Genomic DNA, 24,303 nt, shown 5'->3' on the forward strand with positions numbered 1-24,303 from the left:
TCTATATGTGGTCCTGCCAAGGATCGGCAAACTGTCCAGGGTGTGACCACCTTATCACTCTATGTCAGCTGAGATTGGCACAGCACCTCCCACGACCCTAGCGGTAGAAGATGGATGGATGTTCCCATTTAGAGAAGAACAGATAATAAATTACATCACACATGAGTGCCTCTAAGGTTCTGTTTATGAAAGTCAACAAAACGAAAACAAAGAAGGTTCTGGGTTCAAAGAACCGTGTAGCATAATTGAGCACAAACCCATAGCATGCAGTCAAACCTGTATCCTTTGGTTCCCCAAAGTCTTCAAAGAACAAGCAGAGCAGCTAACAGCCAGACAGACTTTTAAAAGCTGCCACACCCAAGTGATAGATTACACTTTAATGAGCCTGTAAAATAGTTGCGTGTATATAATACTGGTGGTCTGTCTTACCTTCAGAACAGTCCTCTCCGATGAAGCCCTCGTCACAGATACACAGTCCATTCTCACAGCGTCCCTGGTTCTGGCAGTCGCCCGGGCAGGTCAGCACAGAGCAGTCCGTTCCGGTGAAACCCTCGTAGCACACACAGTTGCCATCGACACAGAAACCTCTGTCGAGACAGTTGTTGGGACACGTCTTCTCACTGCAGTCCTCCCCAGTGAAGCCTTTATGACAAATGCATTGTCCGTTCACGCAGTGGCCGTTGTCCTGACAGTTGTTGGGACACGTGCTGCAGTCCTCGAATCCTTTATGACAAACACATTGTCCATTCACGCAGTGGCCGTTGTCCTGACAGTTGTTGGGACACGTCTTCTCGCTGCAGTCCTCGCCGGTGAAGCCTTTATGACAAACACATTGTCCATTCACGCAGCGACCATTGTCCTGGCAGTTGTTAGGACAGGTCAGCTCACTGCAGTCCTCACCGGTGAAGCCTTTGTGACAAACACATTGTCCATTCACGCAGTGGCCGCGGTCCAGACAGTCGTTGGGACAGGTCAGCTCGCTGCAGTCTTTACCCACGAAACCAGCAAAGCATGCGCACTTGCCGTCAATGCATTCACCGCGTCCCAGGCAATCTTTAGGACAGGTTTTGACACTGCAGTCCTCTCCAGCGAATCCCTTGTCGCATATGCACAGTCCGTCGACGCAGCGGCCGCGGTCGTGGCAGTTGTTAGGGCAGGAGATCTCGCTACAGTCTTCGCCTTGGTACCCAATGTCGCAGACACATTCTCCATTAATGCACTGTCCCCTGTTGCTGCAGTTGTCAGGGCATGAAAGGATGGAGCAGTCTTCGCCCTCGAACCCTGGATCACAGATGCACTTCCCGTTGAAGCAGTGGCCTTTCTCATTGCAGTCTGACGGACACGTGAGCTTTGAGCAGTCCTCTCCGCTGTAGCCAGTCTGGCACACACACAGGCCATTCACGCACATGCCACGACTATTGCAGTCACCGGGACATGTGAGATTGCCGCAGTCTTCCCCGGTGAAGCCTTCGTCACAGTAGCAGGTGCCGTTGATGCAGCGTCCCCGGTCGTAGCAGTCATTGGGGCAGATGAGTTCAGAGCAGTCGAAGCCCGTCCACGGCTCGTCGCAGACACACTCATCCTCTACGCAGCGTCCGCGGCCGAGACAGTTGTTGAGGCAGTTAGTCTGGGAGCAGTCGATACCGAGGAAGCCTTCCTCACAGAGGCAGGAGCCCTCGACGCAGTGGCCGTAGTCGCCACAGTCGAGCAGACAGAGTTCCACGGCACAGTCGTCACCGCCGAAGCCCTCGAAGCATTCGCATTTGCCGTCCACGCAGCGACCCTGGTCCTGGCAGTCGTTGGGACACTCGGGTTCGGTGCAGTTGGGGCCTTTCCACCCGGGTTCACATGTACAGGTGCAGGTTTCACTGCTCCAGTTCCCACGACCGTTGCAGTAAGGCTTTGTGACGACTTCGCCTTGAAGAAAACAGAGAAATAAAGTATTTTAAGGGAAAAAGGTGTGCTTACAAAACTTAGACCTCATGTTCTAGTGCCATGGTTCTCAACGTTGGTGATAATGGTGTTACTGAGAGAGCTCAATCATTTCTCAGGTGTCTCTTGGTATAAGATGTTCAGACGCGTACTGATGAGACTCAGATCTGATTTCTCTTCAGGGTAAATTTCAAATTGGTTTGTGGGCACAGATGAGATACAATACATGGATACATGGTCATGTTACTTATGTAATATCAGAATTAATGCTGCGTTTTTTGTCATTTTAAAGCTTCTAATGACTCAGGTATGAAATAAGTTCTGACTTAAATTCCTCTGCTCGCCAAAGAGAAGCAGTTCCAGTCGTCACATTGGAGAGTGAACACAAAGATTTACTGTTTTGTACATACAAATGTTTTTAGAGAAAAATTATTCCCCATCCATTTAAAATTCTGAATTTTGTCAAGAATTTGCAACGATTGTTTTTAAATCAATGCAACATTTACTGTTGTATTCACAATTATATAACTACTCTTACGTGTGATCTTATCAGTAGATCTTCTCACTAATTACATTGATTTACTGTATAATAACTGTTAACTGTAAATATAATAACAGTTATGCATTAATTACTCAATTAATCAAGGACTGCTTTATTTTGAAGGCTAATTTTACAACATAACTGTTTATTGTTTAGTGAGGGAAAAGCAAACGGCTGAATAATAGCTTGGCAGTTAAATCTATGAACACATGTGTGTTTAAAAAAGGGAATGACAGCAGTTTTCAAATATAGCCAATTTGTGGTTAATGGGCCCAATGATACTCTGTCATTGTTATGATCACATAAAAATAAAAAACATGGCCTGGAGTGACTTTTTAAAATGTGTTCCCTTTGTTAAAAATGACCTTATTTAACTCTCAGACCTGATCCAGTGGAAGCTCTTCAGAAACATATTTCACTTGAGTGGAACCACATGCGTTGTCCACAGTCAACTCGCACATTAATCACAGGACAGCAGTGCATTTACCATTTACCTGTAACCTGAGCTCCACAGCATCCTGCGCCGCTGCTGCACTGCTCCCTCAGACTGGACAGCTCGGCCTCCAGCATCTCAAGCCTGTTCAGGATGTCCTTCATGTCCGGCACCTGGTTGTTGCAGTTGCACGTCTGCTTGGGGATGTTGATGCGGTGGGTGAAAACGATCTGATTGTCTCCGTCGACCGTGTGCTCAATGTGCTCCTCATTCTGCACGTTCATCGGGGCGTGGGTTCTTGGTTTGACCTCTGTGGCTCCCGGTGAGTCCAGGTCCACGGAGCAGAGGGACGTGGAGGGGACATTGATGTTGTAGACGTGGTTGAACACCACCGGCTGGTCGGGGTGGGGCAGGGTGAGGTTCTCCTGGGTTTTCTTGGGCATAAGAGCCTCTCTGCGGTGGCGGAGGACCTTCACCAGGCCGGCCGTGGAGAGCTGGAACACCAGGACCATGGTGGCGAAGCCCAGAAGAAAGCCTTTCGTCCACATGATGACACGCTGGCTCTGCAGCCTCTGGTGAAGTAACAGCTGGAGGGGAGACGTCTATTCAGGTCTGAACAGTCCTAGAATGATGAATTTTATTATTAGAGCATGAATTCAAAGAAAAGTCCAGAAATGATTGTCAGGTTTGGTCATGTCAATCGATGTGGTCATTTCTTGGTAAGCTCTTTTTGTGAGTTTTGAAACCATCCTCTGGGATGTTGTTTATTTTAGCCATAAATAAAGGCTAATCAATCCTTTATTGTTGGGGAATTATGGGATGTGTGTCAGTTTCAAGGGAATTCTCTGGTACTTGGTTGGGTTTAGGCAGAAATGTAGGCAGGTGGAAACTCCCAAGAACCCGCCCCCCAATAGGAAATCTGCTTTTCCAGGAAACATGTTGTCCAATCTGAGCCAAACTTAATATGCTTGAGTCCTGGTTTGAAGACAAAATTAAATCATCAAAATCTTCACTAATTGGAACAAAATTGGGTGCCAATTTACCTTTTAACAAATGCTATGTTAGCATCACACTTCAACTTATCTTTGAGGACAATGCCCAGGTATTGACACAGCTGTCTCTGGTGTCCCCATCATACAGCACATGGTGGTGGAGGACCAGGCTTCACTGATGCCGTGATGCATTTACAGAATCCTGTTGGATATTGACTTTTCCTGTTTGCCCTTGCCATTTGAAATACCCTTAAACACCATATTCACTCACTCACTCACACACACCAGGGATCATAGCTAGAGTGAAATATTACAGTATCCCACTAAAAGGCAATTAACCTCCTACAGTTGGCCCCGAACAAAAGACCAACTCCAATCCTGTTGCTGCCTCTGACACATTTTAGCCCTGTTTGTTCCCGCTGGAGTCGACAAACACTTAAGAGCTCTGACATTGGTGCATTCTTTTCACAATTCCTCTGCACACCCAGAGCTGCAATTACTGTAAGGACGCCATCTGACCTTGGAGATTTGAAGCATTTCATTTTCAGATCATGTTGAGACAGGTCGCCACAAACAACACCTGCATGTGGTGCAGGAGCCTCCTCTTTACTCGGCAGTCCTGACCACGTCTCCGGCTGACAGGCTAACACCGCTGCACGCCATCTGGGTCAGCAGCAGCAGCCGCAGCAGCAGCAGGTCAGCATTGGCGTGTTGTGTTTTAGCACGGTAACATGATTCTTATTGCTCTCACCTTCTGAGACATGATTCTTTTAAAAGGTCTGGTGGAAAGAAAACAAAATGTGCCGAGGCAAAGCGACGCCAACCTTCAAACCAGATGTTTTAACTATCGGTTTGATCTCAGCATTAAATTAAACTCACAGGTCAGCGAAAGGTGTTGTCTGAGCCTGTTATTCTGCTAATAATCACATTTCCATTCATTTATGCAGAAATGTGATGAAAGACACTGAGTGAAAACGCTGGCCTGTCAGCGCTGGAACAAAAAGGGATGAAAATATAGATATTTTAAAGTGTCTGTCTCAGCCTGAATTCATTTATAATTGCACCTTTTACCACAACCTTTGTCAGAGATGCTGACACTGATCATTTCCTACCTCTGAAATCTCTGTGCAGCTTGGCAGCTCTAAAGGTTAATAGCAGCTTTTAGCGGCAGACGTGAAAATGTGTGGATAAGCAGATCTGAACGTGAACGACTGCAGGAAAACATGCTGGAGCTGGAATCTGAAGAAACCAGTTTCATTTTCTTTACTGCACCTGACGTGGTCAAAGTGATGTGTGGAAACACGAGGCATGTTTACAATAACACAAAACAAAAATGAATTATTAATTGTTTGTAAACTAAAACATATCTATACAATCGTGTTGTAAACTATGGCGCTAAAATGTGTGGTGAAACGAAGACCAATCGGCTTTGACTTTGACAGATTCTGCTCAAAATTATAATTTCATACTGGAACAAAAAACAATTGTTTTTTTTACGTGTATAATTGTGCTTAATTAAACACAATGATACATAGTAGTGACATAATGTGTGAGTCATAAAATGAAATAAATACATTCGTAGCATTCTCTATGAAGGAGTCATATATTTTACTTATTCTCTTAAAAATATATTGTACTGAATTGTATTGATTTTTTTTCTATATCACGATGAAAATATTGACTTGTCCTCTGAGGCAGCGACACCCTAAGTGAAGGGGTGAGGGGGTGAGGGGGTGATTAGGCGGACAGACATGTGAGCTCAGCTTTGACAGATCCCACAACTTCAGCACCCATGATTACACAGAGAGGGATGATCGCCTCCATGATGAGCACAGTTTTCGTCTGGTGCTAAGGATCCACCCCCCCACCCTTCAGCTGTAAACACGGCCACACACACACACACACACACATCGATAAAGTCACACCGCTGTGCCCAAGCATCACAAACCAGGGATTAAAGCACAAAATAGGCAGAAAATTGCTTTGAGTCGCTGTTAAGGTTTTAGTTTTGGGCGAATGCTTGGCTTTGCCACTTTGAAGGCAGGGTGGCTTCTCTCCACATGGAACCTCAGAGCGAGGCCACGCTAAAAGAGACCAAAGCTGCTTTTGTCTGAGAATCTGCGGCTCTGGCAAAACTCAGACGTAGATCAAGAAAAGAAACGTTCCACAGAGCCTGAGAAATCATTTCAATTTGGCCTCTTTTTTTTTTTTTTGACTTAATCTTTATTTTTTTTTTATCACAATCGGCGAATGCAAGTGTGACCCTGAGAAACGCAGAGCTGATCCCGGTATTTGGACGTCCTTCGTGGACACCCTGTGGCCGTGGCTTTATGCTAATGCGGCTGGTTGTTGGCACCGGTGCCGCGGGTTTGATACAATCTTTGACTGTTGCTTCTTTGTGATTCTTCCCTCACTCGGCTTCTCAAAGACAAACAAAGCTTGTCGCTCGCCTTGTGGTCGAGTGTGAGGAGAATTTTACCAGGAGGGAAAAAAAAACCTGCTGTTGCAACTGATCTAAATTAGCCAAATTAGGTAGTGGTCAGCAACTGGTGGCCCGGGGGCCAAAAGCAGAGACGCCTCCATGCATTTTGGTGCCCTAGGTGAGATTGGGATTTGGCGCACAGTGTTTTCTCAAAAATATATTAATATCCAAATTATGCATTATTTATTGTTCAATTCAAGTCCGCGTTTTCCACATCACTGACGTCACAGGGCCGCACACACACACACAGTTTTAGCTTTAAATGAACATTTGGATCCCATTTTCAAAAGTGATTAGGACTCAGTGTCAGACGTGAGCTCATTCTCCATGTTTTATTGCTTAGGGATTTAGGTTTGGGTTGGGGGGTGGATTGTCGAACCCTAAGCAGCGACCTTGACCCTACGACTCTAACCCGGAACATTAACCTTGACCCCGGGTCTACTAATCCGAGAAGAACCAATGTGCCGTGGTCTTTATTCTTAAAGCCATTAATCTTTGTTCAAAATCAACTCAACCGTTCAAGGGTTTTTTTTCAGCTCATATGAGCAACACAGTGCTGTTTAAAAAAACAAGAAAAATAATTCTGTTTAATATGGTTAAAGTGTGGTTTGGTTCAGCCCAATAAAAACGGATTAATCTGATGTTTTTCTCGTTTAATCAACTGTTTGGTTCAGAAAATGATGATGTTCTCAAAATTTTGGCCAAAAACCAAAATGATTCAGTTTTAATAATTTCATGGTTTTATGGAGCAAAGGAACCAGAAAAATACATTTAAGAAACTGAAAAATCACAGAAACTGGTTTTAATTCTTAAACAACAGAGCAATTAATTTAGTAGTCAATTAATAATCGACTAATTGTTGGGGCCATATTTGTCATTAAGGTCCAGTGTGTAAGATTTTGGTGTTTGTTTGTTTTTGATTGCACAATCATGTTAATATATGAATTGTTGTTTTCATTCCCACATAATGAGCCTTTAATATTTGGGACTAAACACTTTTTGAGTTCTAATGATGACTTTGAGGCAACCACAGATTCTTCTACATGCAGCGAACATTCCTTTTTATCTACAGAGCTCCCCCTACAGTTTGTGTTTTTTGCAAGACCTGATTGTGAGGACTCCGGGTCCGGGACAACCCTGATCTTGCAAGGAAAGAGTTTTCCTCTAACAGAGAGTAGAGGGCAGTGGAGACAGCCACAACATTTAACCATCCAAAATGACTCTGAATATCCTGTTCTGCTTTAAACATGCAGCGTCCAACCAACAGAGTATTGAACACAGACCTGAGCAAAAGGTGACAATCCTTCAAGTCAAAAAACCCAAAAAACAAACAAACTATTCCTGATTCTCACATTAGTGTAATGTTGAAAACACAGAAGGTGAAGTGCTTTAAATCCAGCATGTCTTTATTTTTACCCTCTGCCTTTGTGTTGTTGTGTGCGTCCAAAACCATAATTCTGGAGTAGTAAATCCAGAGAATGCACTTATTTCACACAGAGGAGGATCAAGATACGAGGAAAACCGGTACATACGGATCCGTCTTGTTAAAGAACTCGATCACTGAGAAATTTAAATAAATAAACAGATGATGAGTTTCCCAGTCGTGTTATTTTTTCCCTCCGACTGTCTCCCGTCCTTTTTAAGTTTTGCTTTCAATTGAGCGAGTGATTGATGAGCAGACTGACTGAGTGTCTGGGGGAGGGAGTTTGCATATATATCTTATGCAGAAGTCGAGGCTTCTTTCAAACGCAGCCAGGACCTGAGGTTCACCTCTGCTGAGACTCTCTGAACATATGGCAAGTCCATGAACAACAAAGTCAACATTCGCCAGCAGGAAATGTCGTTTCTTCAGGTACAAAATAAAGTTATAGTGTTATAATACAGAAGCAGCAGTTTGAAAGTAAACAAAGATGGCTGTTTTTAGTCGGATCTGTAGTCGAACAACTTTCCTAAATCATAAATACTGTGGTTTTTCTACGTGAAATACAATTTCTGATGGTTGAATTTTGAGTAGTTTATTCAACTTTGGTGTTTCAATGATAAACATGATAAACATGCTGGAGGTAGAGCTCTGGATTCTCTGTCTTTGAATTTTGACTCTTACAAATGTCCACCATAGGAAAGCAATGGATGAGACTATACTGTGATCATCCTGCAGAGTTTGGTCCAAAATATGGAATATTTGGTGTTCACATCAAATATGACCACCATAGAAAATGAATGGGTGGGACTATATCATTACTGTATGACCATTAAAACAGATGGAACACTGTTTTTACTGGTTTTTCATTTTTCATTGAGCTTTGATTGGTTTAATAAATTTTTAGTCACACTTTTGGTGTTCAAGGCCAAAAATGACCACCATAGGAAAAAAATGTCTGCCATCGAACAGATTCTGGTCCAAAAGATGTATAAATAAGAAAGGGGTTAAAGAAACATCGGTGGATGGAGGTTAAATGGAAAAAAAGGTGTGAGAAGAGTCGTCGGTGTGAGCAGACGTCGCAGCATCCGTCTGAAAACAAACAAACTGAATAATGAAGCGGTGTGTCCCACTTCATGTGTCAAAGCTGTAAATATTCAATGACCACAATCACAACTCAAGTCCCAGGACTGAATGTTAAACAGGTCTGATGTGAGTCGTGAGGTTCTCTCTGTTCATTTCTGAAGAATTTATCGAGCTTGCCTCGTTTTGTAGGTCGACTGTGACAAAAATCCAAATCTGGGTCAGTGACACGAGGACTGAATGACGGCTTATTGTTTGGAGCTCTTTTCACCTTGAGACAGTGTCAAACTGTAACGGTGGGGGGACATGGGGGACGGGGGGTGATGACTAGGAAATGGGCTTCAGTCATGGACACATCAGGGACCATGAAAGAGACAAATGTGTCCAGTTGCACCTCACATCGCGGAGAGAGCCACAAACCCAGCAGAGTTCACAATCTGGTTCACGAGCACGTTTTCCATAATCAGCTCGTCTGCGGCGTGGAAGAAAGCTCTCAGTCATCCAATATTTCCTGAGCTGGAGCAGGTGAATATTGATTGAGACGCTGCATTTGCACCAAGGTCAGAGAGATAGCGGCGTTTGCTGAGGACAGCACTCTGCGTCTGCGAGTCGTAATCATCAAACACTGGAATGAATTTCCGGGAGGAGGCAGAACTTTGAGTTTACTGCTCGATGTGTCATCAATGGTACAGTTGTTCCTTTTTCATATTTTATCACCTCATTCTGCTGCAGAGGACACTCTCTCTCTCTCTCTCTCTCTCTGCCTTTTATGACCGACGTGGTTATCGCAGTCGAGCCGAACAAAACCCAGATGGTGGGATAGAGAAAAGAGAAAAGACGAGCAGAGTGAATAACCATCAGTTTCAACTCATTTCACTGAGGAGGAGGAGGACGCAGGTAGGACAAGGCCGAGTGCACGACTCGGTTCAGTTACAACGTTGGCAGTGATGTGGTCGAGCCCTGACATTAGGACACAGCTAATTGGCAGAAAAGCCTCTCGAGAGTCTGTTCCCCCGGAAAAGTCTTAAAGCTTCTGTCTTTGCTTGACAGATGCAGGTGAGGGTCAGCAGGTCAACACACACACACACACACACACACAGAAAAATGATCCAAGCTTCATTTCAGTCATTTTCAGTGAAGGGAAACAACTTCACAGGTTAATTGATTAAGTGTCCACTTTAAAACTGGGGTCTGGAAGTCTGGGAAAACATCCCACCCACTCCCAATTTCCCTTTCCTGAAAAATCCACAACCTTGACCTCTCTCCCTCTCTCTCTCTCTCTCTCTCTCTCCCTCTCTCTCCCTCTCTCCCTCTCTCTCCAGTGTTCCTTCAATCCTCCATTATTTCACTCAGCATGTTTACAGGCACAGTTTAATCAGACTAAGGCCATAGTCTGACTAAGACAATGAGACAACTTACAGAGTCCAAGATTACATGTGGAGGAGAAAGTGGATTTATTGTCAGTGTACGTGTGACTCCGCCTCTGTAGGTGGCGCTGTATCTCTCTATAAGCGAGTGTGTTGAATGAGTTTATGTGACAGGAAAACAAAGATGGACGGTGCTGTGGTTCTGGATGTTTGGTACCTGCTGTACATGTTAATGGTGAGACAAACTAGATGGAAATGTCTCTTTTTGACCAAAGACAGACCAACAGTCGTCCCCTTCTACTTCAGAGTTAAAGACCGTGGAGGACATTTTGGTGTGTGTGCAGAACGACAAGTCTGACTCCAGTCTGACTAAGAGTATACAGGAGTAATTGGACTATGGATCACATTATGCAGGTATGTTAGTCCGACTAAGACTAGCTTGATTATAGTCTGACTAACGTGTTTATATGACATTAAGAAAACTGAATTATTGTCTTAGTCTGACTAAAATAGGACTTTTAATATGAATGTAAACACACTGAGTGATTCCCAAACTTTCTAAATAAGGATCCAATCAATTATGACATGAGCTCATTTGTGCTAATCCAAAGCCAAATTGATCATTTCCAGATGTTTGCTAAATTAATTACAACTTCATTTGCATCTTATTTTAAACATATACTTACGTATTGTAACTAAAAGGTCGCTAAATTTTAATAAATTTGTTAGGGGACCCCAAAGAAAATCTCCAGAGACCAAACTGTGGGTCCAAACCCAGACTTTGGGAACCACTGGTCGATGTGATCTGCAGATATACGTTATTTTGTCTTGTACGTCTTGTTAAATTGACTTTGACTTGAAATTAGTCTTATTTTAACAGTCTTTATGATGTAATTTATTTTATATATGACTTCATGAATCCCCCGGTGGAATTGGAAAATGATTGTTGCTGCTGTGCTGATCTCACTAAAAGATTCTGGGGCTAATGTGGTTGTACTGTTGAGTGTAAATAAGTCAATAACAAGATAAAAAGATTAAAAAGACCGATAATGACAGATGCACAGTTATTACACTAAGTCTGTTTCCTCATGACAATTAAAGTCTTTCTATCTCCGCTTGCAGCAAACAAATCACACTGAGGGCGGTGATGTGAAATCGATAGAGGATATTAATATTTCTCACGGCATCTCGCTCCGTTATCATTATTTCCCACATGGTAAACACAAATGAAACGGGGAATACAGCGGTTTTCCGAGGCGGGATTCATCAAACCCGAGCCGGGCTCATTGGCTCGGCGCTGTGACCCCGCGGCTCTGATGACACAGATTACGGTGGAGTGGTGGGGGTGAGTGTGTTCGCGGCTGATAAGGCTGCAGAGGAGGCTGAACGTGAGATACTGGCACAAACACTTTATCTGGAGCTCCTCTGCCAACACTGAGCCGTATCGCACTCGCAGAACCGACACCACAGTGATTTGGAGTTGACACGTTTGACTGATACGCCGCCGAAAAACACTCTGCCCCTTCAACCAAAACCAATTTCCCTCGTTGTCACACTCAGATATGGAGAAAATGAATGTGGCGGGAAACGGCGGCGCTCGTCGGGTCAGGTTTCTCTCTCTCTCTCTCTCTCTCTGTCTCCACAGACACTCAAATCTAAATTCAGTTTTTTCAGCGAGTGCCATCAATATTCTTTATGACTCTTTCCCCGCTGGTGCCTCTCGCTCTCGCTGCTGTTCTCACCGAGTCCAGATGGAGAGGTTAGATGCTCCTCATTGTTCATGAGCTTTACTGGTGCTTTACTGTGTGCTGTAGATTCCCAAAGACTGGGTCACAGCCCTCAGATGGGTCACTGGAGATCGGTTTTTTTGGGTGCCCAAACAAATTTTCCCAACGTTGTAATTAAAATTTATGTTTATATGTTTTAAATAACATGCGTGAAATCAAATTGGTTTTAAATTAGTCGCTTCATTGCGCTCAAATTTACTGTCGTCACATTGATGTTGTGATTTGGGTCACAGTCGTTTGTCATCTTTAAAGAAACAAGTCCTCATTTAAAAGGTTTGGGGAATACTGCTGTAGAGGATACACGATATTTTTAAACTTGGCTGAAGCTGCTAATTGCTAATTAAAAAGAATTGTTACCGTTTTTATTCCGTGTCAAAATGAAAATGTCCCTGTGGGACTCCACATTTGATTGTTATCTGATTTCTTTTACACAGTAAAATAAAAGAAACTTCTTGCTAAATGAAGTACAGTAAAGTCACTGTTTCAATGCTTTTTTCTTCTATTTCAAATCTCTTGATCAGCTCATACGTAGCAGATATTTTCATTCTGACTTTGACGTGACAGCGATTTGTGGGACGGTTATTAGTTATAGTTTATATGAATTTTAAGAAGAGAGAACATCCACTTGATCTCAGCCTTCTCTGCTCTGCAATTACCATAAAACTCAGATTGGCTCGAGCTGCACGTATCGATGTCCACTTCTGAGACTCGTCTAAACTTACCAGGTAAACTAAAACCTCCGCTCTCAGGTAAATGAGCTGAAAGGTGAGCGCGCACCAACTCCTCCTCACTCACTCCAAAAAATACATACTAGCTGACTAATAAGATTTATTTTACATATGTTATTGGTATTTGTGTCAAACATGATAAAATTGGGGAAACATATTACAAATATCCTCTTACAACAAGATATTTTCTTGTTATTATGACAATCTACCTGATCATGTTATGACGTAACGTACAGATGATTGTGGAAGTGTTTGCCCCACAGGTTGAGAAACGCCACGGAGAAACTAACTTTGTGACCCAGAACCATCAGGATTCTTGTTTTTTATGGAGCAAGAAAATCAATTTAAAGTGGAGGTTGGTGAATGTGCTGTGTCTTATACGTTGATGAGTTATAGGAGCGGTAGATTTGAGTTTTCCTGGGACTGCACATCTCCACACTTCACACTCAGGTTTTATTGGTTACTTCCATTTGGAGAGGAGGCTTATTTTCTCTCCCTCTCTCTGTCTTTACTAGAAATAGAAGCATGCGTGTTGGCTGTGATACCCAGACATCTGTTTGTCCTTGTCTGTGATGAAAGCCTGAAGCGTGTTCCGTGTCCAAATTGGGAGTGCCTTCCTTTCAGACACTTGTATGAGCCTAATGACCCGAATCCCCAGGGTCGTCTCTTCATTGGCTTCCCTGTTTTCTGTTTTTTTTATACAATTTTCCCAATTTAAATTGTCTGCACTACCCCCCCACCCCCAACCCCCCTTCATCATGCTCCAAGAACATTGTAGCTCATGCATTCCAACGTGCCAACGTACTGGTGGAGGTGAAGTATTCAAATGAGGTTCCACTCGTCTTTATCTGTTGGAGTGAGAGCGGATACAAAGGCATCACAGACCCCACAACTCCAGCACTTTCACTCCGTTCCCATCACACATTAGCATTGCAGGAGCATTAAAAACCATCTGGGATCCTTGAAGGACTGGATTTATTTGGGATGGGGGGCGGTGATGGCGGTGGTGGTGGTCTTTGTTCAGTGGTGATGGCTCATCTGAGCGGGGCGCACGGGGACACAAGAAAAAAGTCTGCGATGACTTTTTGTCGGGAAGACGCAGTCACTCACTCCTGTGAATCATTTAGACTCAAACACAGAAGACAAAAGCGGGCCTGTGGTTCAGAGGAGACACTGAGGAGGACGGAACACAGCGTTCATCATCACATGAGCTGAAGTTCATTTAAAAACATACAAAAGTCACCACTTAAGTGTGTTTCTATAAGTGTATAATTCATTTAAAGCAAAAGATGTTTGTTTTGTCGTAGCCGCAGAATGAGATTTCATCATGCACTTGATGTTACTACAGTGACCCGAGTTGACAAACGAGTCAGAACAAGAATCAAAGCCAAAGTGAAAAAGACTTAAAAATCCTACTTAGAGTTCCAAAATTCTACTTGAATTAACGTAAGTAAAGCAAATGTGTAAAATGTCAATATAGAATGGAGGAGTCTGGTGTATTTAGAGACGGAAATACCACTGAACGCTGGCCATCGTGTCCACGTTCAGTGGTATTTCCGTTCAGTGACTGATCGACTCAACCGGTCAGTCAACAAATCTTTTTAATTAAGATTGTTTGTGTGTTTGCGTCATGTAGAAAACCACGTCACCGCAGTTTCATGCAGCCGTTGCCATGATGACTCCGCCCACATTGAGGAGGAGCTATGAAGTCATGGAAAACAATGTGATTAATACCAAACCGAGCGAGTAGAGCTAGAACTGTGTGATGGAAAAGCACTGAAGAATTAAAAATCTAATGTTGGGGCGGCAGAGTGTAACAGGGAACTAAAAAGGCTGATTCTAAAGCAACAAAAAGCAAACAAAGATCCTGATGAAGTGATTCTACAGTTATGAAGTTTGGCAAAATATGCAAATGGAGAAGAAACAGCCTTTTGGTATGCAGAGGCCACCATAGATGAGTCCTCTGCTAGTTACAGTCTACAGTCTCACCAAAAATGTCACTCATTCTTGCATATTGGACCTTTGAGTTTGGTAAATTAAGAGGAAATACATATTTTCTGGTATGCAAAGGCCACCGTAGTTAATTCTCACATATTGGATATACAGGAAAAGCCTGGGAATCAGGACCAGAGTTTTTCTCTACAATAATAACATGGAGGAAAACTACAAATGCCAGACTTTTCAATCAACAGCAGATCTGCAGGTCGACTCTGCTGAACGCAACGCTGGCTTTACGACACTCACTGGAGCTGAGAAGCATCTGGACCACAGGTGAGAAACACTGTCCACACATTTACCCAGACATGAAGTCAAAGCTGCTTATTTGTCTTAGAAAACACCACGTTTCCTCCCCTGACACTCAGCATCCACTTTATTAGGTACACTGGACACCTGGAGCCAGTCTGCTCATTCTCTGCTGCTGCTGATGTTACTGCTGCTGAGGTTACTGCTGCTGCTGATGTTACTGCTGCTGCTGCTGAGGTTACTGCTGCTGCTGTTACTGCTGTTACTGCTGCTGCTGTTACTGCTGTTACTGCTGCTATTACTGCTGTTACTGCTGATTTTTTCTCCTTTTTCCCAACCGTTTTCCGCAAACACTAGAAATGGTTGTGCTTGAAAATCCCAGTGGATCAGCAGTTTGTGAAACAGACCGACGACCTGTGCCACCCATGTTCAAAGTGTGACACAGGTCGACTTTCGCGAGCACACACAGTAGAGCGAGTCATCTTTTAACTCAAAGGTTGTTGCCTCCGCTAGTCGACTTTTTAAAGCAGAATTATGCAGGATTTTTAATTGGATGGTTTGATGGTGGTTTACTCCCAAACTGTAGGGGGAGCTCTGATGAGAAACAGGGCCCAGACTTACAAAGTTCTGTTTTAACTTGCTTTTACTGTTACAATTCTACAGTTTTACATTTGTATCATGATTTACTGTTGATGTTGTTGTTGTTGTTGTTGTTGTTGCACTTTAATAAATCCTGGCTGTTTTTAAAGTGGTGCTGAAATAAAGTTGTCTCTCCTGACTGAGTATCAAAGTATTTGTCACCTTGACGATGCCACCATGCACTGAGCTGATGTGATGCTGATTTGTGTTGAGGGGCTTTTCTTTGTACCTAATAAAGTGGACAAGTGTTGGACACAGGAGAGGAGAGGAGAGGAGAGGAGAGGAGAGGAGGAGAGGGGAGGAGAGGAGAGGAGAGGAGGCAGCAGTGGGCATCAGGAATCAAACCCTGAATTAAAGATGAAGTTCAGTCAAACCTCAAACATCTCTGCCCAGCGTGGCTCGTCATGAATACCCTCAATTATTGTTTGCTTTCAATCACCAGCGGAGGAGCTAAGTGGGGTTAAAGACAGTCGCCCTCTCAGAGCGAGCTTTGTCGCGGCGGCTAACAGCTGTCCAAACAAAGGCCTGTTTCCCACTCGTCTTTATGCCGAGTGTCACTGTCAGTGAGTGACTCATGTGCATCATGAAACATTCATGCGCCGGGCCTGCGATCAGGTAGCACGCGTCTGTCTCTCTGTCTGTCTGTCTGTCTGTCTGTCAGAGAGCGGAAACGCTCTGCTCGACATGTGTAAAACATGAAGTTGTGCAAATGAATGAAATGAATTAAACAAGAGGGTTGTTGTGTGTTTTTCAGACAGATGGAGAAACCAGCCGTGACTCTGAGGTCACGGTACTTGATTAAGTCAGTGCGTCTGCTCATCATCGCTGGCCGGGTGTCCTGCAGGATTCTGCCTCTCACACATCACACAAGTCACTCTTGTGGAATTCACCAGAGCCAGCAGGTCCTTGTGGGCCTGACAATATAAAAGTGGGTTTGTCCACGGTGGCCCCACCCCCATGTTTGGGGCCTATGTTACTGAAACCATATGGACCCTGCATAATTTCCCTCTACTTTAAACCCATGCCCACTTAGTCCCCACTTAGTACCCGGGAGCCTGGAAAGAGTTCTAAGTGGGCAAACGTGGGTGGAGCCACCATGGACTTGTGGGGTCCACATGGACCTGCTGGCTGGGCCTCGAGTGAGCTTTTATTACAAATACACGATAAAGATTGTACATTAATCGCTTTGTCAGGTCTCAAAGTAGATGATGAAGAGACAGCAGCAGAAGAATTAAGAGAAGTCTTTGTTTCATTGGTTTTTGTTTTGACCAAATACAGAATCGAAGGAAACCAGTCATATATTTCTCCTGAAGCACTAGAGGTGAGGAAGCAACGACAGTGAAGCAACGACAGTGAAGCAACGACAGTGAAGCAACGACAGAGAGGCAACGACAGAGAGGCAAAGACAGAGAAACAACGACAGAAGTGAGCAGAATGAGTGTGAAGCAGCGACAGAGTTGAAGCAAAGCGACAGAGAAGCAACGGTGAAGCAGCGACGCAGAGAGAGGCAACGACAGAGAAGCATGAAGTGAAGCAACGACAGTGAAGCAGTGAAGCAGCGACAGTGAAACAGCGACAGAGAAGCGACAGAGAAGCAGCGACAGTGAAGCAACGACAGTGAAGCAACGACAGAGAAGCAACGACAGTGAAGCAACGACAAAGAGGCAACGACTGGAAACATCCAAGATCCAGCCTTACTAGAGCCATCGCTCCGAGAAAACTACAACAACGTCATCTCGATCATTGCTCTGATTGGTCGTAGTTTGATCCAATTGCGTACAGAGGCATTTTCATCTACATCCATTGGTCACAACTCCTGAGAGTGGGCGGAGACTTAATAACTGAACTTTAATCTGTCTACAAATGGGCTAATTTGACAAAAATCTCAGTCTTAATGGCTTTCACGTGTACGACAGACAAAGCTAAGAAATGAAAACACGTGTGTTTGTATGCAGTTAGAAAAAAACATTTCCTGTTTGCAGAGAAAAAACATGTTGAAGCACAGCAGATGTTTTTCAGATCGTCCTCTTTCATCCTTTTAAATGAAGAATAAAGAACCGCACCTGACACTATCGTGTGTCCTGTGTACCTAATAATGTGGCTCTTAAAGGTGCAGTTCCTCTTTTTACTCCTGTATGGATCCAGTATTCAACTCCGCCCCTAGATGCCACCAAATCCAACGCACTGAGCTTTAAATTATATTCCTCAGGGGAAAAGAAAAAAAGTGAACACTAAATCAATCAAATTGATTGACAGTCATCATGTAAGTCATTGGCAGCGATGGAGAAGCACGCTGCCAAAACCTCGTATCTGTGAAAAGCAGTTTATTTACTCGTCTATCAAACATGATGTCTGTTTATCTCTCTGTCGTCTCCCGTGGGACAAAAACTGTCAAACAAATGAAGCCGACCTGCAGATGAAGAGCCCGCGTGTGTGTGTGTGTGTGTGTGTGTGTGTGTGCGTGTGTGTGTGTGCGTGTGTGTGTGTGTGCCACTCAGCAGCAATGTATACGATCTGTGAGAGGAACCAACCAGAGGCATCTAATGCAGAGCAGCTGTCTGTCTCCTGGGTTACACAAGCCTACTGTCTGTCTGTCTGTCTGTCTGTCAACCATAAAGTGTACAGCTGCTGGACCTATATAAGCACACACACACACACACACACACACACACTCCCATCAGCCCACAGCTCAGCATCAGCTCTAATGCAAGCAGAATAATTCAGGAGCTCGTGGCAGACGGACGGACAGACGTCCATCTCTGAGGACAAGAGTCTTATTTTAACTGCGCTGCTAATAAACGGAAAAGAGTCGCCAAAGAGGAAGAAGAAAACTTTGACCGTAAAACCTAATTGGCAGCCAGGTGTGTGCAGTAAAGAGCTGTGTGTGTGTGTGTGTGTGTGTGTGTGTGAATCACAGAAGCACCTAAAACACTCGTCACTGGACTGAGCCTTTTTTTAAAAGCATTTAAATGAACACTTTTAGCAAATAAAACACACAAGTGAATTCACATGATGTCATTCATGATGCAAAAGTGTCACATTTTAAGCAAGAATCAAATTATTGTGACTGTAAATTCAATATTTTATGGTTCATGGACAAAACTAACTTCAATATGAATTGAATTTTATCTGAAATCGATTATAATTCATGAGAATTTAGATAATATGAACAATTATTCGTGGCAAATTGTTACACATGTCACAAAAATGAAAAAGTTTTAACATGAATTTACATTAAAGTGAGGAGAATGTGGTTATATGAGCTCTGCACTTCCGTTTTCTCAATCTTCTTCAATAAATAATGTTAAATTAAAATGAAATGTTTGGCTTAAACATTCAGTCTAATTGGAATCAGCAAAATTAACAATAATTTGTATGAAACACGTCATAAAAAACTGAAAGTTTCTCACATTAACTTGTCATTCATCCACATCCACAGCTCACAGGGAGAGAAGGTGACTTACCTCACACACAGATTACAGTCTCCACCGAGCAGCAGCAGCAGCAGCAGCAGCAGCAGCAGCAGCAGTGATGGTGAAGAGTCTTCTCACTTCTAATGTGTGTGTGTGTGTGTCTCAGAGCTCCGACAGCTCTGTCATCTTCCCTCTCTGAGTGTTTTCTGGAGTCTGAACCTTCAGAGCCGGCTGATGTGCAGCCACTGACGAGAGAGAGAGAGTGAGAGAGTGAGTGAGTGAGTGAGCGAGAGAGAGAGAGTGAGAGAGTGAGAGAGAGAGAGAGGGAGTGAGAGAGAGAGAGTGAGAGAGTTCCCTTTCTCTTAAACAGTGGACCCTCTGCGGTCAGACTCCACTCCCACCTACTGCTCTGTGAAATGCCCCCCACCCATTCAGCCTCTCCACAGCATTGTGACTAAAAGTGGAGGAGCTGAAGAAACAGGACGCCTCCAGGCTGAGAGAGAGAGAGAGACAGACAGAGAGAGAGAGACAGAGGGAGAGAGAGAGAGAGAGAGAGGAAGTGGAAGTGGGGGGGTTGGGGTTGGACCATTAGCTGCAAATTGCAGCCGCTGAGCCAATGGAAATTAAGATAGTTAGTGAAGCCTGAATTAAAGCTGCACTGTGTAACTTTGTAAGCGTTAACATTAACAAGCTAAACGTGGTCACATGACGCTGATGAAACTTCTGACACTGTTTGGTTTGTTTTTGATAGATTACTTTTCAAATACTTTCAATGAAAAGTTCTACGGTCTTAGTCTGACTAGGACCGTAGTCTGACTAAGACAGACAATCGGACAACTTGCGTCTGAGTTTACATGTGGAGGAGAAAATGGATTTAATGGACCTAAACGTCTGACTCTGGCTCTGTAGGTGGCGCTGTATCTCTCTACGGTGAGACAGTGAGATGGATGGTGAGGTGGACGTGAGATGATGGACAGTGAGATGGACGTGAGATGGACAGCGCTGTGGTTCTCTATGTTCGATATCTGCTGTCCATGTTAATGGTGAGACAAATTAGATGGACATGTCTCTTGAGGTTGTTGTGTCGTCTGAAGAAAGATGCCGTCGCCATATAATGTCCACCAACAGTCGTCTCCTTCTACTTTAGGATCAAAGACCGGGGAGGACATTATGGACAAGTCTGACTCCAGTCTGACTAAGTGTTTACATGCAGGAATAATCAGACTATGAACGCTCACGGTTAATTTAGAGTGTCCAATTAACCTCTGCATGTTTTTGGAGATGTGAGAGGAAACTTCACACAGAAGGAACCTGACTGGGACTCGAACCAGCAACTTTCTGACTGTGAGGTTAGAATTCATCACTTTTAATCAGTCAAAAACAGACAAAGTGAGTGATGTGAGTGCAGGACTTCTGTTAGCAGATCAAAGTTGAGATCTGTGATCGTTGAAAGACTGGAGAAGCGAGAACGTTCATACACATGTGTCCAAACCAGATTTCAAAACAGAACTGGATCAAATTAAGATATGCCGAGTGTAAACCCAGACAATCTAGATCAAACAGTCCTGATGGAAACCAGCTCTTGATTAGAGCTTCGTCTCCGTCGCCGCAAATAAACACGAGAACAGAGACACTGCTCGGACTCTGAGCCGTCTTCAAACACCAAAGACACGAGCGTCAAAAGACCCGACATGAGACGATCCACATGGAGAGTCCATTAAATCAGAACGTGACTCTTCATCATGACGATCTTCACAAACACACAAGGTTATTTTATTGATTTTGCTTCGTTGACACTTATTTCTCATCTTCTCATTTACAAACACCCTTCAGGGGAAACGCGCAGTACGACACATGTATGTTTTTCCAAACGCCTCACGTGTTGATAAAGATTGACGGCGTGTGGGTGAAGATCCACACCGAACACCAGTGGGGTGTGAGCGTGCTGTCTTTTCTCAGCGGGGGGAAACGATCCTCATCTTGTTGCTGAGAGCCAGCAGCCAGTCAGGCAGAGAAGATCCTCTCCTAATCCTATATACAGCACAATGGCACGTATGTGGCGCAGCTATCGGGTGATAAAGCGCAAATTCAATGACTTGAGGGGTGGGGTGGGGGGGCTTCGATTCATTCCCGTCCCCGCTCCCCGGGGGGGTGAGGAGAGGAAATCTATACAGTCCAGAGGAGAAAGATCTTTGCGTTTCTTTCCATTTTTAACGACTTCTGGGTGTAATGATATCGTTTAGATGAGATGATGGCTTTGAAAGCTGTGCTATGTATAGCACCTGTTTTAAATGACTGTAAATGTAGATTCCCTGCGTCTCTCCATCTGTTCCTTTTCTCACCTTCCTGTCGCACTCACTCTCTCTCTCCCTCTCTCTCCCCCTCTGTCTCCCTCTCTCTCCTTCCTTCAGGCTTTGCAGTGAATTGCTGTGGGAGTTCTCTCTCCACCTCCTCGTGTATGGAAGGCGAGGCGGCGTACCTGTTCACCGACTTTCAGAGCGAGTCAACTGAGCGCAGCTTGATTTCCCAGATGACGCCCCCCACAAAACCCCCCCCATATGTGCATCCTCGCGTGTCATCCAATTTCTGCCGCACCAGATCCACACGTCGTCTGCTATAGTCTCTTTATATATATATATATATATGTATGTTTCCATTAGCGCACAACAGTGTTCTGTTTTATTTCCTGTCATTTTTACATGTAGATCGAGAAAAAAAAGAGACAAAAGCTGCTTCAACAGAATAAGTCACAGAGTTCAGTGGGAAACATGGCAGACCGGCTCTTTTCAGAAACAGGTTTTGAGTGCACAATAGATTCAGAATTAATTAAGGAGCTGCGACAGGCAATAAAAATCAATTATGAAAAAAATTACACAGTGACTTGATTGTGTAAGCCGGAGCTTCCCAACCAGGGGGGCCTGACCCCCACTGGGGGCCCCAAAAGCTGCAGAGGAGGGGGTCGTGAAACCCCTTTGATTTCAATCCTTTTAATCATCTTTCTAAGTAAAATATGGATGATGTATTACTGTATTTGATAAGAAACTTAAAGGAGTTTCTAGGTACATTTCTGGGTCGTGAGTTAAAAAGAAGCTGAAGATGAAACGTTACGTACTAAACTTCATCAGGTACAATGTCTCAAGTCTCACAATATCATCCACACTAAACATCTGAACTAATAAAACTGTCAATCATACTTTCATTGAATTGTGAGAAGTTTTATTCAACTTAGTTACACTTGTGGTGTTGGCGGTCAAAAATGACCATCATTGAAATAGACTCAAAATTGTCATTTTTTTAAACAAATGGAAATTATTCTACTCTTAACTTTTGCAGCAAGATGACCCAGGTTTGTGACCCGGCTGGAACAAGCGTCTTTCTGCATGGAGTTAGCATGTTCTCCCCGTGTGTGGGGTTTTCTCCCACAGTCCAAAAACATGCAGATTTGGGGATTAAGTAAATTGGACACTCTAAATTGAGTGTGTGAGTGGATGGTTGTTTGTCTCTGTGTCCCTGTGTCCCTGTGTCCCTGTAATGGACTGGAGACCTGTACAGGGTGTGACCCTTCACCCTATGTCAGCTGGGATTGGCAGAGGGATTTTGGATAACCAGGCTCAGGACTAGACTTCCCAGTGGAGATGGATACGCATATTTAACTGAAGCTAACCCTAGTGGTGTGTCAGCCGCCAGACTGTGTGACGCTTGATCCACGATCAGCTAACACAGTCCACATTCTCAACTTTGTCCACTGGTGCTTTGGCCGACTGGCTGTTTGCTAACATCTTCTTCTTTCAGTAGGTTCCAACAGGTTTTTCTAAAATAACTAAGTTCCCAAGTTCCCAAGCACATTTTGGGTTGTTGAACATTAGTCTCCTCCTAACAAGTTGCCCTTGCTGTGGGTTCTACGTTTATTTTAGTTTTAAACGTAGACAATAGTGGAGTGGAGAAGTGAGAGCACCTTTTGGAGTTCATTCAGGCTTTTTCCCACAATGCCTCTTCGTTTCCATTCTCATGTCACATTTAGGTAACGTCTTTACCAAGCAACAAGTCAAAAATCACACGGTATGACAGCATGACAACATACACTCGCCCACATCATCTACATCCATCCAGACTCACACAATCATTCCACTCTTTTAACTGAATTGTAAAACAAAATCCCTAAAGAAAGAGTTTGGGGAGCCGCGAGTGTAAGTGATCTCAACATTTCTGGAAAGCTTCGTCTTCTGTGGAGGAAGTGACAGAAAGGTTCCTGGAAGCCCATTGACGACTTGTCTCACCCCGCTGAAAATTGATGGGATCTGACTTGAAGGAAAAGAGAAGGAAACTCTGTGGGAAGTGACACTCGTTCTGTCAGTGACAGTGAGACCTAATTATACGATGGAGCCCCCTGCAGCCATGGAGGATGTCAGAGGTGGCAGCAATAAGGCAGGTGATGGGGAAGACACACCACCTGGATGTGTGTGTGTGTGTGACAGAAAGAGAGAGGTTGCAGGTGACCCACAAAGACCTGTTTACCTCATTAAAAATGAATCACAAGGTAATAAGCCCCCCACTCTCATTCCATTCCTCCCCTCCCACCCAATGTCTGTCCTTCATCCATTATGCAGCACCGAGGTGGGACGGTGTGGGTTAAGTCCTCAGGGAGAGCCACTTGGACGGAGACTCGGTCTTCCTCCTCCTCCTCCTCCACCTCACACTGGAGCTTCTGAAGCTGCTTCCTGGCTAACTCAATAATGATCGGAATAATAATAAAAACACACAGAGGCAGGGAGTCCAAGCAGGAGCTGGAGGCCACAGCGAGGTTAAACAAGAGAGAAGCAGCCTATTAGGAGCGATCCATAATTCATAACTCGGGCAGAAGACGGGACTCATGAGGCTTAAGAAGAGAGGCCGAGTGTTTACGACGCAGCCGCTGACGCTGAACTCGTAAAAAAGCTGAAGAATCACGGGGTCGACAAGCGTCACAGGTTTAAACAAAGAGATCCGTGATAAAATCAAACAACAGCGAGAACTTTGTGATCCTGTTGAACTGTTGCAGAGCTGTTAGCTGCTGAAGAGACAAACACAAACACGAGTATGTTGACGGTGTCATTCAAAGACCACACACACAGTCATTAGCGCTGCACTCATAAACGTCACCAGAACAGTGTCAGTGCTGTGGTCTCTGACCTCTGACCCTTTAACCATGCCACACAACACCTTTTGTGTTGCTACAGTCGACACCTGGTTAACAACTGCTTCA

The 24,303-nt window shown here is 44.1% G+C and overlaps 1 protein-coding gene across 3 annotated transcripts in view; it reads right to left on the reverse strand.

Moving 5' to 3' along the window:
• The window catches only part of tncb (tenascin Cb), a 96,663-nt gene that overhangs the window by 33,404 nt on the left and 38,956 nt on the right, over positions 1-24,303 (reverse strand). For 2 of the 3 annotated variants that reach the window (XM_044025686.1, XM_044025684.1), the window contains exons 2-4: positions 19,113-19,306; positions 2,968-3,528; positions 430-1,917 (exon numbers count right to left, since the gene is read on the reverse strand). In XM_044025686.1, the coding sequence (XP_043881621.1) occupies positions 430-1,917; positions 2,968-3,454 (1,975 nt within the window). In that variant the 5' untranslated portion in view covers positions 3,455-3,528; positions 19,113-19,306. The remainder of the gene's footprint in view (positions 1-429; positions 1,918-2,967; positions 3,529-19,112; positions 19,307-24,303) is intronic. The other variant, XM_044025687.1, reaches the window with a different exon arrangement.

The sequence above is a fragment of the Solea senegalensis genome, linkage group LG5 (assembly GCF_019176455.1).
Source record: "Solea senegalensis isolate Sse05_10M linkage group LG5, IFAPA_SoseM_1, whole genome shotgun sequence".
Classification (NCBI taxonomy): Eukaryota; Metazoa; Chordata; class Actinopteri; order Pleuronectiformes; family Soleidae; genus Solea; species Solea senegalensis.